Below are 14500 nucleotides of genomic sequence, written 5' to 3'. Positions count from 1 at the left end.
ACCTGCCTCGTTCAATATTTTCGCCCTCCTTTGCTGTACCTTCATCGAGTGAATGCTAGGGCTGCGATGGTTCTCACGGAAAAGTGAGTATTACCGAGAGCTGATGAAGCCCGATGAAGTGGTGATCCTTTTCTGCACGGGCGGAAAGGTTCTTCAGCACAATGTTTTACGGAGGATCGGAAACGTTTTACGGAGGATCGGTATAAAAGTTCCATATAAAAGTTCTGAAGTTCCGCCACGTAGGCCCGATTTCTACTGACCGTCAGTTTCCGTTTGATACAATATTGTGGCATTTATAACATCCCATCTGACTGCAAACTACTCTGCTACAAAACTTTTGAAATGCACAGCACATCATTCTCATCCACGTTTGACGCAAATCAGATATTTAAGCACAACACAAACACAAACACTAGTTTAACACTAGCATTGGCTGCCGAAGCGGGGCATGCAATAGTACGAGACGATTGTTACACATTATTTGTCCCTTGTCCGTAAGACCGTGATCTCAAGATCTGTATGTGATTAAAGCAGCATCAACATTAATACCAGATGTAACTCGCTAGATAAAACGATGCTTCACATCTCATGCAATTATTTCCTTATAATTTGGTACCATATTTTAACCTTATGCACAATTTCAATAGATGGCTCGGCTGCACTCAACAGCTCTGTATATCTGGTGCTGCTACGACACAAAAGCTCAATATACGACGCCCGTAAGCCGCACTACCAGTCTGTCGATATGGCACATCCCCGCTGGTATCTCCTCACTGGGTTCTGAGAGCGTCCGTGGGCAGCGTCCACAGACACAGCACGGCTCCGGCCGTCGGAAGTCCGCCTGGCACTGATGGGAGAGTGGCGGCATCTAACGCGTCACTGCGTCTGCACGCGTCACTGCGTCTGCACGCGTCACTGCGTCTGCACGTGTCACTGCGTCTGCACCACGCACTGATGGCACTACCGCGTCACTGTACAGTACGCAGTACGCACTGAGCGCACCGCACTGTGTATCAGGTCAACAGCGGCAGGCCATTTGTCCACAGTGGCCACCATTGCACTCGGACGCACCTTCAGACAGCGAGTCCCCCGGTATCTCCACCGCGCGCCCCTCAAAAGTCCCAGGTGTTCTCCTGATTCAGCTGGAGTCCGGCCATGTCGGTGACCAGTCGGTCACGCACGATTTGCTCGCCTGAAACGCGGCAGTGAGGACGTCAGAAGAACTCAAATATGTTAGGCCTGGAAAACAGGGGCGAAGGTAGACACACATCTAATTCCAATAAGTGTTGTGCTTTTAATACGTCTAAACTAAAGCTTTCAACGGCGGTCTAAGAAAAAGGCACTGGTAGCACCGGTATGCATTCATACGCCAGAGCATGGCAAATACGATTCCTTTGTCGAATTGAAGAAATGCGGTACCACATCAGAATACGGACGGAAATTGGAGAGACGCATTTGACAAAAATGAACGACTTATTCAGCGACCCACGGTTGAGACAAAGTAACCAACATTGAGGGTCCTTTTGCCCACCTCACACCGCCTCCAGCACTGGCAGCGGTCAGTCTGGCGGGTCGGGCTCACCTTCCAGCAGCGTGGCCTCGCTGACCGGCACGTCCGGCCGCAGCAGGTGGCTGAGCGGCGGAGCGCGCCGGCACTGACGCACCAGGAACGGGTGCGTCAGCAGCTGGGCCGGCGTCGGCCGCCGCGACGGCTCCCGGTCCACGCACAGTCGCACGAACTGGTGGAACGCGTCCGAGAACCGGCGCCCGGGCGCGGCGCGCATCAGCCGCAGAGAGGTGTCTGCGCCGGACAGGGACACACGGTCATACGGAGGAGCGACCGGCCGGCCGGTCAGCCAGCAGCAGCACACCGCCCCCGCGACCCACCCCGGGCACTCGGCTGAGGAACGTGCTAGCGCCTAGACACAGTGTAATGGATAGTTCCGTCTCACAATAGGTATGACTGAAAGTAATGCACTAACAAGTGCACCCGAATCTTGAATTTCGACGTTCTACTGCAAACTAGCCCCGGACTAGATAGGCACCATAACCCCTGCACTCCTTCATGGCCACTTGACCTTGGCACACCGGCCATCGCAGCCTCTCTGGTCCATTGCCACCCGCCAGCCAATCCCGGTAAACCTCCCCTTCTGACTCAAACTATGCCGTTCGGCCATTTACTAATTCCCGACCGACCTCACGTCCCACTGACTGTCCTAGTTACTAGTTAGTCTGAACCGACAGCCCCACTCAACTTCCCCGTGTCGACCCCACTCGTCTCGAGCAGACCCCACCCGTCCCATCATCCACCTACCGTCCTCGTGCACGGCCGGGTCGTCTGTGTCGTTCTGCTCCTGGACGCGCTCAGCGTACCCGGCGTCGATGGTGGTGGCATCGAGCAGCACGGGCTCACCCTCGCCGGCCAGCTTTTCGTGCAGCATGGCGGCCGGCGGCATCTGGGCGAACGGCTCCAGGCCGTTAGCCAGCTCGCAGGCGGTGATACCCAGGCTGTAGACGTCGGAGGAGGCCGTGTAGCCGCGCAGGTCCTGTCGGCACGCCGTGAGGTGGTGAGCAGCTAGGCGTGCGGTAGGGGAAGGGGCCGACAGACGACAGTGAGACGCACGATGCAAGGGGAGTGGGCCGTGGGGACAATCAGACGCACATAATAAGCGATCAGGGTGTTGCAGTGATAATCGCAACTGGTACCCGGTACTGAGCCAACAAGGCGTGGGCTAAGTATCTCGGGACTCAGCCGGTATCTCTGTATAACTAGTGTATAAACCGATACTACACTGCCAGTTTATGAGACTTAGGCGAGACAGTAGGTATGTCTCCTGTGCCAGAGTCTCGTTGCTGAGCCAGTGTCTCTGTATCTGAGCTGTTGGTGGCACGTTACCTGTGTCAGTAGCTCTGTAAGTATCTCTGTGTATGAGCTGCCAGTAACTCACCTGAGCCAGTATCTCTGGACTGAGCCAGTATTTCGGGTCTGAGTCGGTATAGATGTGTCTCAGCGCCTCACCTGAGCCAGTATCTCTGGGCTGAGCCAGTTGAGGCCGTCGGCGGCCAGCTCGGGGAACTGGTGGATGCGCGCCAGCCGCCGGCCGTCCCGGTAGGAGCAGTAGCTGGAGCGCAGACCGGCCAGGTACGTGTCCCCGTTGGCGCCGATCAGGATGTGCGACGCCCGCACACTCCTGCGGATAGAGGGCACAGGGAATCGTCAGCGGTCACCAATACAGCCCGATACGGGCAGCGAGGGAAATTACAAAGACGATTTCATCGCTACAGTTTCCTGATAAAGTAATAACTAGTCCATGCACGTACCGTGCATGCCTCCTACAGTGTGGTGCCCGAGCTATAATCAGTAAACACCTCACCCCTCATTAGCGTATTATGTTAACCAGTAAAACGCCTTTCGGGCGAAGAACGAGCGAGCGAGATAGTGAGCCCTGCACGTGCGCAAGGGCGAGAAGGTACTTCCAACGGGCTTGTGCAAAGCACCCTTCTAACCGGTCGCTAGCGGTGTGCCAAATTTGAACGCAATCGGCCCAGAAGTTCCTGAGATCTGGAAGCGGCATTCTGCACGTGCACACGTGCAAGCGGGGTCCAAACTGACTTTTGCACGGCACCCTACTAACTGGTCCCCAACCGTGTACCAAATTTGAGCGCAATTGGCCTAGCCGTTCTCGAGATCTGGGAGCGCCCCTGCACGTGCGCACGTGCTGTAGCACCCAAACCTTAACACATGCAGATGAATTATCTGATGGAGACCTAACTGTGTACCGAGTTTCAATTCAATCGGCCCAACCGTTGTGCCGTTATTGAGGTTGCAATTTTGGGGGTTCTTAAAAAATGTCCAACTTTACCACGCGCCACGTGCGGTGGTTGGCAAGAACACATGGTGGCCATCACACCACATAACTTTTACGTCCAAGTGACATTCAGTAAAGAAGACCGCTTGTCAATCGGATGTCCCGTTCCTAAGATATTAGCTTTTGAAGAGCGTCCCCACGGCCGGCCGCTCATACTCAGGGTTTTCCCTTAATTCGGTATGAACTCGCTCGCTCGCTGCGCTCGCTCGCTCGTAACCAGCCAGTATATGTATTCACCGCCTTCTTCGATGCCAAATCCGCCTAGCGCTCACCGGTGTACGTATCCCTGCGAGTGGAGATAGCGGAGCGTGCGTCCGCCAACCACCAGTGCTGAGTGCATGTCTCCCTATGTTTCACCGGTGCATTATTACATGATTATTACAGCCCACCCAATCTCACCGGTGTATGTCTCCCTAGTCTCACCGACGCATGTCTCTCTAGTCTCACCAGTGTATGCCTCCCTGGTCCTCACCGGTGCACGTATCCCTGCGAGTGGAAGTAGTCGAGCGCGTTTCCCCTCACTGATATACTAGGGGAGAGTGGGGCACATTCGTGCATGGGGCACATTCGTTTTCAGCAGTTTATGGGAACACGAGTGACTGCACGAGCTCAAGGTAAATTATGGAAATATGTCTATCATTGCCGCCCTTCGTTCACCGTAGAAGACAACACTGTACCTGCTGTCATGCTTGATAAAAACGCAAATTTGTAATATTCGTGAGCTTTCCAAACTTTTCTCATATCATCCATTTTCGTGATCCTGACTCGGAAATGTGGTCCAGCTTTTCAAAATTGGGGGTGAAGAAGCCCACTCTATTCACGGAACTGCTGCAAACTTGTTTGTTGAAAAAGTGTCATTTTTCAAAAAGAAATTTTGAAATATATTACTAATAACGTTGTGGGGCAGGTTCGTGTACGCACTGCCTGGGGGCACATTCGTGCATATTTTTTTTTAGTTTTTGCGATTTATGACTTTATCTGTAGTAGGTTTCTCTAATGACGCTCGCCTGACTCAGTCTCGACTGCTTGCGACGTCGTGACGAGCAATTCACGCGAACTTGGCGAGCTCACGGAGGCCGGCAGTTGGCACATTCTTGTTGGCCAGCGCATTCTTTCTACATTTGTTGTGCAATGCATTCTTGTCGAAAGGAATCAAGTGAAATGGCCCTGGCCTCGGCCAGCAAGGGGAGTAGCGCCCCCTCGGCCCCAGCTTGACCTGTGCTTGCTTACGACTTGCTTTGATCGCTGGATGGACAGATGGTACGGCCCGACTTTTCTTGGTTTTCGTGGTTTTGTTTCTCTTGAGCGGTCTTTGTTTGCTTTTGCTTTGCTTCTCACCGGATGTCCGCGTTTCGTTCGATCACAGCCTTCTGATTCCTTTCCTACCCCTTTTTCGTTGTTTTTGCACCCGCAGGAACACAGCCGAGTTGGGCTAGTGTAAGGGGAGTGGCGTCCCCTCGGGTACCAGCCGGTTTTACTAGGCTAGGCGAGCCGACCCGTACCCCAGGACAACGGGATCCTGGAGGTTGAGCCCCCCACCGTGCGGAGCCAGTCGCGGTGGCTGGGCAACACGCCTCTTTGGCCCTGAGTTCTGTAAGGGCGGGACACTCAGTGGGGCGCCGCACTTGAGGAGCCATTCCCAGTCGTGATGCCGCCGGGGGTGGTGTCGGAGAGGTGTCGCCGGCGGGGTTCGGGCACTTGTGCTCGTCCTCCGTCGGTGGGACTGATCTGTCGCTGCCCCTGGCGGTGACTCGGCGAGGCGTCAAGGGAGGAGGCGGTATCCGACCGTGGGGGGTGGTGAGTCTCTCTCTCCCCCTCGGAAGGTGCCGCCAAGTCCCGTACAGTCAGCTCGGCCGTCCCAGGCCTTGTAGCGGCGCCGTTGCGGAGCGTCGGCGGCCGAGCTGGCGGAGACCAACTCTTTCACATGGATAACTTGACCGATCCCCCTTCCCCCCAGTCCAATCCCTCGGCCTCGGCCGATCCTCGCCCGTTGGCCTCGGCCGACAGGCGAACGGTGCTCGACAAAAGTCCACGATCTCCTAAGATCCTCATCTTCCGGAGTGCAGACAGGGAGCTGAGCTCTCTGTCGCCCTTCCAGCGGAAGGATGGCTGCGACCGGTTTGGTTCGATCGTTCGTTGTGACCGGATGCGTGATGGCGCGCTGGAGGTCGAATTCAGGAAAAGCGAGGAGGCGGCGAAAGCGTTGGACGCTACTCGCTTCGTATTCTCCGAGGGACGAGCATCCGGCCGGAGGCTCGTCTCCATCCCGCTTACAGTGGAGCCCCACCGCTCTAAGAACTCATCACGAGGGGTCATTAACTGTTTCGACCTGAGGGGAGTGAGCGACGAGGACATTGCGGACGGGCTCGCCGATTTCGGCGTGACAGCGGCTCGCCGCATCATGACGAAGAGAGGCACGGTCTCGACCAACAACATCATTCTGACGTTTGACTCCACTGACTTGCCGAGTGAGATTCGTGTGGGCTACGTGAAGGTTCGCGTGCGGCCTTTCGTCCCAGCGCCCATGCGCTGCTTCCGCTGCCAACGTTTCGGCCACACAAAGGACAACTGCCGAGGAAGACCCACGTGCTCCAAGTGTGCTTCGCAGGACCACACTGACGAAACCTGTGACTCGGAGACCCCCCGATGCGTCAACTGCGGAGAGGGGCAGACGCCGCACTCCGCGTATGATAGGTCTTGCCCTGCATACGTCAAGGAGAAAGAGATCATGACCATCAAGGCTACCAGAAATTTGTCTTTCAAAGAGGCCCGGGAGGTGTACAACCAGAGTCACCCGAAGACCTCGTATGCCCAGAAGGTGAGAGTCACAAACTCTACCGATGCCTCCCAGATGAGTGTAGCGCAGCTCGTGCAGCTTCTCAAACGATTCGGCCTCACCGTCGTAGCCACTGGTGACTCAGCGGACACCACGGCGCCTCGTGCGCCGCCGAGCAACACAGAGCAGGCTGCTCTAGAGTCAGTGTGGGGTCCACCCAGTCCCGCTCCAGCCGCGAACGGTGATGGAGACGGCTGGGCCGTCGTCCAGCGCCGACAGGGTGGTCGGCGCCCCCCGGCGCAGGGTAAGGCGCCACCCACCCCGCCCCGCCCCCGACCGCCCACGGCGGTGCAGGAGGCGCTGCGGCGGGGGGAGGAGGAGAGGAAGGCACGCGAGGCGAGGAGGGCTCGCCTCGTCCAGAAGGCCCTCGAGGCTAAGGAAGCCTCGTCTGCCGACTCCGCCTCCGGGAGTGCCAATGCGGCTGTTGCCGCTGACACCCCGGAGACACCTCAGGCGGGGACTCAGCCCATCATGGGTCCCCCGCCGCCTCCTCCACCTCCGCAGCGGCGGCCACCACCGCCGCTGCCAGAGACGCCTGTGTCGAGGACACAGGCCGCCGCCTCGACATCCCCGTCGGGGCGGCAACAGCCCTCCGCGGCTCCAGGGCGCCTCGCCAAGCGGCAGACGCCCCCGAGCTGGTCACCTTCGGAGGGCGACGCCCCCCGGTCGAAAAGGCCCCAGCCGGGCCCGAGCCATGCCCGATCTGCCTCTGCTGAAGGGAGGCTTCACCGAGAGGGCTCAGGGCACCCCCGTATCCGCTACGGGGGGAGCGCCTCCTCGGAGTTAGAGGACCTAGTCTAGTCCTTCAGTCTAGTCATTTCCTCTTTTATCCTTTTATCTTTTTCGCGCTATTGCGCTTTTTTACCAGGTGCATTTCTCTCGGTGCTTTTTACCTTTTTTGTGGTCAGTCAGGTATCTGTGTGCGCCTTTGCCTCATGTTATACGCGCCCTTTTTGCGCCTTTTTAACCACGCCTTTTATTCTACAGTGGAACTGTAGAGGCCTCCGGGCCAACTACCAGGACCTACAGTCTCTTATCCGTTGGCGCACACCCCTTGTTTTAGGTCTCCAGGAGACCAAGCTAGCGCCAAACGTTACCTTTGCCATCAAGGGTTACTCTGTTTTTAGAAGAGACTTAGACACCCCGACCATTGCCCATGGAGGTGTACTTTTGGCAGTGCACCACAGTGTGCCCACACGTCAGGTTCCGCTGCAGACTCCTCTGCAGGCGGTAGCCGCTAGAGTTGATTTCAACCACCGGGAGCTGACAGTTTGTTCTTTATACCTTCCACCAGGTATAGCGCTCCCGGTGGTTGAGCTGCATCGACTTGTCGATGAGCTTCCACCTCCGGTCCTGGTAGTCGGCGATTTTAATGCCCATAGCCTGGCGTGGGGATGCGACACGACTGGCACTCGTGGTCGACTTTTAGAATCTTTTATCCGCGATGAGGCGCTGTGTATTTTAAATACAGGACAGCGCACCCATTTTACAACACCCTCCGGTCAAACATCGGCTCTGGACCTGAGCTTAGTCAGTCCGCGGCTAGCTCAGCTTTTTACCTGGTCCGTCCATGACGACCCACTCGGGAGCGACCACTTCCCAGTGTGGCTGGAGCACCAGGAGTCCCCAGTGTCAGGCAACCGTCCACCTAGGTGGAATGTTCGGAAAGCCGACTGGGGCGAATTCCAGGCCGCTGTAGAGGCCTCTGTTTTATCCAGAGCCGACCCCTCTGTGATGTCTACAGAGGATTTTACATGTTTACTCATTGACTCCGCAAACGGGTGCATACCCAAGACGTCGAGTCAGCCTCGTCGTCCTCCGGTCCCGTGGTGGACCAAGGAATGCGGAGATGCGATTCGTGCCAGGAAGCGCGCTTTTAGAAAGTTTGACCGGAGTAGTACTACTGAGAACCTCATCGCTTTTAAGAGAGCGCGGGCTTTTGCCCGACGCGTTTTAAAGGAGGCAAAGGCTGTTTCATGGCGCACTTACGTAAGTTCCTTAAACCGTTTTACTCCTACGACCCAGATATGGGCACGCATGAAGCGCATTGAAGGCCGGTTCAGCTCTGTTCCGCTTCCGGTTTTAAGAGTGAACAACACGGACATATCTCACCCTTCAGACGTCGCAGAGACGATAGGCCGTGCACTCTATCAGCGCTGCCGAGGAGAGCCGTCCTCACGACCTGCACCAGCCGCCGTGGACTTCAGCACAGCTGAAAATTTGGTGTACAACGAGCCTTTCTCTATGGCTGAACTCACGTCTGCCATCAGCTCGTTGCGCAGCGTCTCAGAAGGTCCGGATGCAGTCCACAACGACATGCTCCGTCATCTACCCACAGTTGCCCTTGAGGCGCTGCTAGCAACCTTCAATTCGCTTTGGGAGACTGGCACCTTCCCTGAGACCTGGCGGGAAGCCATTATCATTCCTATCTTGAAGGCTGGCAAGTCGGGACATGACCCTCTCCATTATCGGCCCATCTCTCTCACATCATCGCTTTCAAAGCTGATGGAGAAGATGGTCAATGTGCGTTTTAGCTGGTTTCTGGAACATCACGGTGTTTTTACAAACGCCCAGTGCGGTTTTAGAAAGCACCGCAGCCCTGTTGACCACATTTTAGCCCTTGACACCGAGATACGCACCTGTTTTACTGAAAAGAAGCACCTTGGAGCACTGTTCTTTGATATTGAGGCGGCCTATGATACAGTCTTACGACACAGCATACTTTCCAAAGTATATAAGTACGGCATACGCGGCCGGATGGGCCTCTTTATCAAGAATTTTTTATCGGGTCGTCGGTTTAAAGTCCGAGTTGGCAGTGATTTCTCGAGCAGTTTTACCCAGGAGAACGGAGTTCCCCAGGGTGGGGTGCTTAGTGTGGCGTTGTTCGCGGTGGCAATCAATGACATCGTCGACGACCTCCCGGTTTCCATCGGGAGATCGCTTTTTGTCGACGATTTTGCCATCTGGTTTGCTGCTTCAAGCGCTCGACACGCGGCTAGACAGCTGCAGCTCGCCGTAACACGTTTGGAGAGGTGGAGCGGTAAGAATGGTCTTCGTTTTTCCACAGCGAAGACCGTGGCAATGCACTTTTGCCGCCGACGTTGTGACGACCTAGCTTTGGGAATCAAGCTCTACGGACAGGTGATTCCCACTCGGCCGGTGGCGAAGTTTCTTGGGATTTATTTTGACAGTCGCTTGACGTATAAGGAACATTTTAGAACGCTTCGGGAACGGTGTTTTAAATCCCTGAACGTTTTAAAATGTGTTGCTCGCACATCTTATGGGGCGGACCGCAGGACCCTTCTTCTCCTGTACCGATCGATAGTTCGGTCGAAGCTGGATTACGCTTCTTTTGTGTACGATTCAGCGAGCCAAACCAGCAAAAAGGTCCTCGACGCAGTCCATCATGCTGCAATCCGTGTCGCCACCGGAGCATTCCGCACCTCGCCCAGCAGCAGCCTTCTTGCTGAGGCGCACGAGCCGCCTCTATCCCTACGCCGCCAGATGCTTGGGATGCGCTATGCGCTGAAACTGCGTCAGTTCCCGACGCATCCGACGTATCCGTACGTCTTCTCCACCTACTACACTCGACTTGACAGAGCGCGACAATCGCTCTGCTTTGGAGCGCGCATGAGAGGTCTCTTCTCCGCAGCCAACATAGGTTTACGTGTCGTACGACGTAGCTGGGGTACGTCCTCTCCGCCTTGGAAACACGCAAAACCTCAAGTAGATCTCTCACTCTCCGAAGTTAAGAAGGATGACTTGCTGCCTTGTGAGGCGCGAGTCAGGGCCTTGCAACACATCGTCTCGTACGATGGTTTTAACACCGTTTTTACAGACGGATCAAAAACACCTGAGGGAGTGGGATGTGCTTTTATCGCAGGTCGCGATACCCGCTCATTCTCTCTACCTTCTTTTGCCTCGGTGTTTTCGTCTGAGCTAGTCGCCATCGAGAAGGCTCTGTGTTTTATCGAGGTGTCGGACGGCCTTTCTTACTTGATTTTATCGGACTCCCTAAGTAGCCTTTTGGCGTTACGGAGTTTTAATCCAGTTGACCCGATCGTTCAAGACATTTTAGCTCGACTTCAGTCAGTGGAACAATCGGGAAAATTTGTTCAGTTCTGCTGGATTCCCAGCCACGTCGGCATACACGGCAACGAGCTGGCAGATGCGGCCGCGAGGCGCGCGGCCGCCGCCTCCTGCACTCGACGTCTGCCATTGCCGGCGCGTGACCTTTATTCGGCTGTGCGATCTTTCATTCTCTCTGAGTGGCAGGCAGAGTGGAGCCTACGTGGAGGCGGAAAGCTCCGTGAGGTGAAGCCGACTTTGGAGCCATGGAGGTCTTGCTTGCAAGACAACCGGTCCAACGAGGTGATCTTGTGCAGGCTCCGAATCGGCCATACATATGCCACGCATGGCCACCTCCTCTGCGGAGACGAGCAGGCCATTTGCAACGGTTGTTCCGCGCCTCTTACCGTCGCTCACGTGCTCTTATCTTGTCCACTTCTAGAACCAGACCGGACGCGCTACCTCGGCCGCATCGCTCCGGCTACCACTGTCCGCCACCTGCTGGGTGACGAGTCACCCTGGGTCTTATCTGGCAACATCTTTTCCTTTATCCGCGCAGTCAAATTCAAAGCGATTTACTCGACCTGACCCAAATCCTCTCTAGTCTCCTTGTCTAGTCAGTTGTCTATTACGACGCTCTTGCGTTGTTTTATTTTACCCTGTCTTTTTTATAAAGTCTTTTACTTTCTAGTCTTGATATCTAGAAAGTTTCTTCTTTTGAAACACTTGTTTTACTAGCGCGACGTTATGGGCGCAAAATGACCTTTGCAGTCGACGCGCCCTAAAGCCCCAATAAACAAACAAACAAGAATCAAGTGAAATGACCCCCTGCCAATTTCCTTTGGTAAATTTCTGGTAATGCCCGGTAATTTCTCGAATTTTGCCGGGTGAACGGAAGTGCCCCATCTCTTGAACGAATGTGCCCCATAGGTGGGGCAGTTTCGTGCAAATGTTCAGAGTTAATAAAAGTCATTTTTCTAATGGAAGCAATAATTTTATAGGATAACTTTTAAAGAGGAAAACTATCTGCAATAGTTCCTTTCCATACTACAATCAACAATTTTGCCATTGCACTAACGGCACTAACCAAAGAACAGATATATGGGTTTATCCATTTTTTGCACGAATGTGCCCCACTCTCCCCTACAGCCCGCCTGGTCTCACCAGCATATGTCTCCCCACCCCTGACCGGTGTATCATTACAGTCCGAGCCCGGCTCTCACCGGTGCACGTATCCCTGCGAGTGGAGGTAGTCGAGCGCGCGTCCGCCTAGTCTCACCTATGGAGCCCTGACCGGAGTGTTATTACCGCTCGCCTGATCTTACCAGTGTATATTTCCCTAGCTCTTACCGGTGCACGTATCCCTGCGAGTGGAGATAGTCGAGCGCGCGCACCACGTCGCGCAGTATGAGCGCGATGGCGCGCTCGGGCAGTCCCTCGGTGAAGTGGGCGGCCAGCAGGTCCTTGGTGGAGCCGTAGCCGCACAGGGGCTCCACCATCCACAGCTCGGTGCCGCTGACGAAGGAGCTGAGGCAGGGCATCAGTCGGGCGTGCCGCAGCTGGCGCATCGCCTGACTCTCGTGCTGCAGACGGAGAGCGCGACGTGCGGTCAGAACTGGTCCCGGCAGAACGGAAAAATCCATCCAACATTGTGCGAGGGAGATGGCTCTAAAGATGCAATTCTGACTATACAAACAGCTTAATGAGAGCATCTTTCTACTTAATTGACTGTTACACATGCAACATATTAAAATCATCGTAAATCGTTATAAATGTCACACCTTCATTACCGTTTAGTTCGCGTAGACAAAAACACAATCAAATAAAAGTAAACACCGGTTAAAAACATACAACACGACAACGCACGATAAAGAACGATAACATTCTTCTCACCTGCAAGATGGACAGGACCTCAAAGCTGCACTTGTCGACATCGTACTTTTTGACGGCCACCAGGTTACCGGAGGCGGCGTGCCTGGCCAGCCACACTGAGCCGATGCCGTTGAAGCAGTGACCCACCATGGTGAGCACCCGGTACGCCGTCGGCGTCATCTCGTGGTTGTGCATGGCAGCCGTGTGTGGTGACCAGTAGACGGGCAAACTGTGGACAGCACCAAACAACTGTCAGCCATTATGCATGGTGTTTGGGGCCTAGTCTATTTGTGTGGGTATTACGTTTTATTTTTGCATCAGAAGTGAGGTTTAGTAATAGTGAGCTGAGCTTCAAAGGCAAAAGTCAGCGGAAGTTGCTGATCAGGTTCTGATCTCTACAACATATTGAGAACCAAACTCTGTGTTCGCAGCAGTGTTAAAGTTGAACTCATCTAAATATCCAACCAGCATTAACCCTCGCCCGCACATGTCATTTTCTCATCCTAGAACGCACATCGGGGGGGGGGGGGGTGCCGCCCCCCGCGCCATTTCGTTTCTGATGGAGATAGGGCTTCGCGGCAAAGACCAACATGTTCCTTGGGAAGAGACCTATCCAATGGTACCCAATTTTACCTCATTAGGTCAATCATTGACTTTCCAGGTCAGGTCAAACTAAAAATGTTGCTGTTTGGGGCCACCATCAGAATACCATGTGCTGTGCCCATCATATACTGATGATGCCATTTGTGGCTGTGGTCATTTCAGGCCATGTTCGGTCAAGGTCAATGACATGTTGATGTGTGTTTGTATGTCGGGGATGGTTGCTGGGTGGGTTTTCAGAGACTTTTCATAAACGGGTGGCAGCCTGGGCTGTGAGACACCTGGGCGGTGTTTCAAGGGACGCTGCTACCACGCTGCTATCAAATTGCGCGAGCTGACGTCACACTTGTGGTAGTGTTGGAGCAATGGGCCTGTTGATGTTTCCATGGAAACCCAATTTGACACGTGTAAAAGCAGCGTGCTGCTATCACCGGTGAAACAGGGCCCTGCTATAATAATACCAGTCTGTGGTGTGGCACGGAATCAAAGGCCTTCTGGAAATCACAGTAAATGACGTTTCCAATCAATCAAATTCACATAGTCTGTGCTATTCACATTTCACCGGTGAGAGGTCAAGAAATACCAGAAAGGAACTCAGAGATATATGGGATTTAGGGAAAACTAACTGAATGCTGAACAACTGGTGCCAATTGGCACCAGTTTATTTATATTTAACACCAGTTTGCAGAGGTGTTGAAACACTGTTAAGGTGAACGTTTCAGTCATAGGGAGAACAGGTCAAAGGTTACTTGCACGAGTATCATCACTTTCAGAAAAGGTGTAAAATTTAACGATGGAACTCAAACTGAGTTTAGTTAGTCATGGATAAGAGATAATCCATGATTTAGTCGCTATCCACTGCTTTTCTCAATTTTCTAAGAAACGAAGGCAAGGGGTCATGTCCGTTCAACTCCTCTGCTCTCAATTCAAAATGAAATATTCGACTTATTGAGAAAAAAAATTGACAAATAGCACTCATTCAAAACGTACAGGTCCGTACAAAAATAACCAACAATCAAACAAAATTCATAAATCAAAATGTGAAATTCGGCTTCGCACAACACGCCTGCGCGCCGCCGCCCGCGTTTCCAAGGGTTTTCACATTTGTAACAAATGCGCAATTCCCTGAATGTAGCATAAAATTTCTCATGATTAAGAATTGCGTCATAGGACCCCAACAACAATATTTTCAAAATATTTATTCAAAACTTTTATTTATTATTTTTTGATAATAAATCATCCTAGCAAAGCTAAA

At 53.7% G+C, this 14500-nt stretch overlaps 1 protein-coding gene across 4 annotated transcripts; it reads right to left on the bottom strand.

Annotated features, from left to right (window-relative positions):
* Positions 1 to 365: 365 nt before the first annotated feature.
* Positions 366 to 14350, bottom strand: LOC122375935 (STE20-related kinase adapter protein alpha-like). Of its 4 annotated transcripts, none has more exons than XM_043355532.1 (7): positions 14305 to 14350; positions 12667 to 12874; positions 12124 to 12356; positions 3020 to 3191; positions 2315 to 2546; positions 1583 to 1801; positions 366 to 1192 (listed from the first exon to the last, which is right to left on the bottom strand). In XM_043355532.1, the coding sequence occupies exons 2-7, from the start codon at positions 12838 to 12840 to the stop codon at positions 1113 to 1115; spliced, it is 1110 nt and encodes a 369-aa protein (XP_043211467.1). In that variant the 5' UTR covers positions 12841 to 12874; positions 14305 to 14350; the 3' UTR covers positions 366 to 1112. The 4 variants fall into 4 exon arrangements, with proteins under 4 accessions (XP_043211467.1, XP_043211465.1, XP_043211468.1 ...); XM_043355530.1 differs by having other exon boundaries at positions 14236 to 14332; XM_043355533.1 differs by lacking the exon at positions 14305 to 14350 and adding an exon at positions 14259 to 14304.
* Between the last annotated feature and the right edge of the window lie 150 nt (positions 14351 to 14500).

Source organism: Amphibalanus amphitrite, unplaced genomic scaffold, assembly GCF_019059575.1.
Source record: "Amphibalanus amphitrite isolate SeventyFive unplaced genomic scaffold, NRLGWU_Aamphi_draft 001961F_arrow, whole genome shotgun sequence".
NCBI classification, from domain to species: Eukaryota; Metazoa; Arthropoda; class Thecostraca; order Balanomorpha; family Balanidae; genus Amphibalanus; species Amphibalanus amphitrite.
Note: the sequence above shows the minus strand (reverse complement) of the source record. Positions and strands in the feature narration are given on the sequence as shown.

Coding starts and splice junctions, on each gene's coding strand:
- LOC122375935 (XM_043355532.1), bottom strand. CDS start 12,840: ATGCACAACCACGAGATGACGCCGACGGCGTACCGGGTGCTCACCATG. Junction 2,547..3,019: donor GCCCAGAGATACTGGCTCAG/GTGAGGCGCTGA, acceptor GCGTGCCGACAG/GACCTGCGCGGCTACACGGC. Junction 1,802..2,314: donor CCCGGCCGTGCACGAGGACG/GTAGGTGGATGA, acceptor TGTCCGGCGCAG/ACACCTCTCTGCGGCTGATG.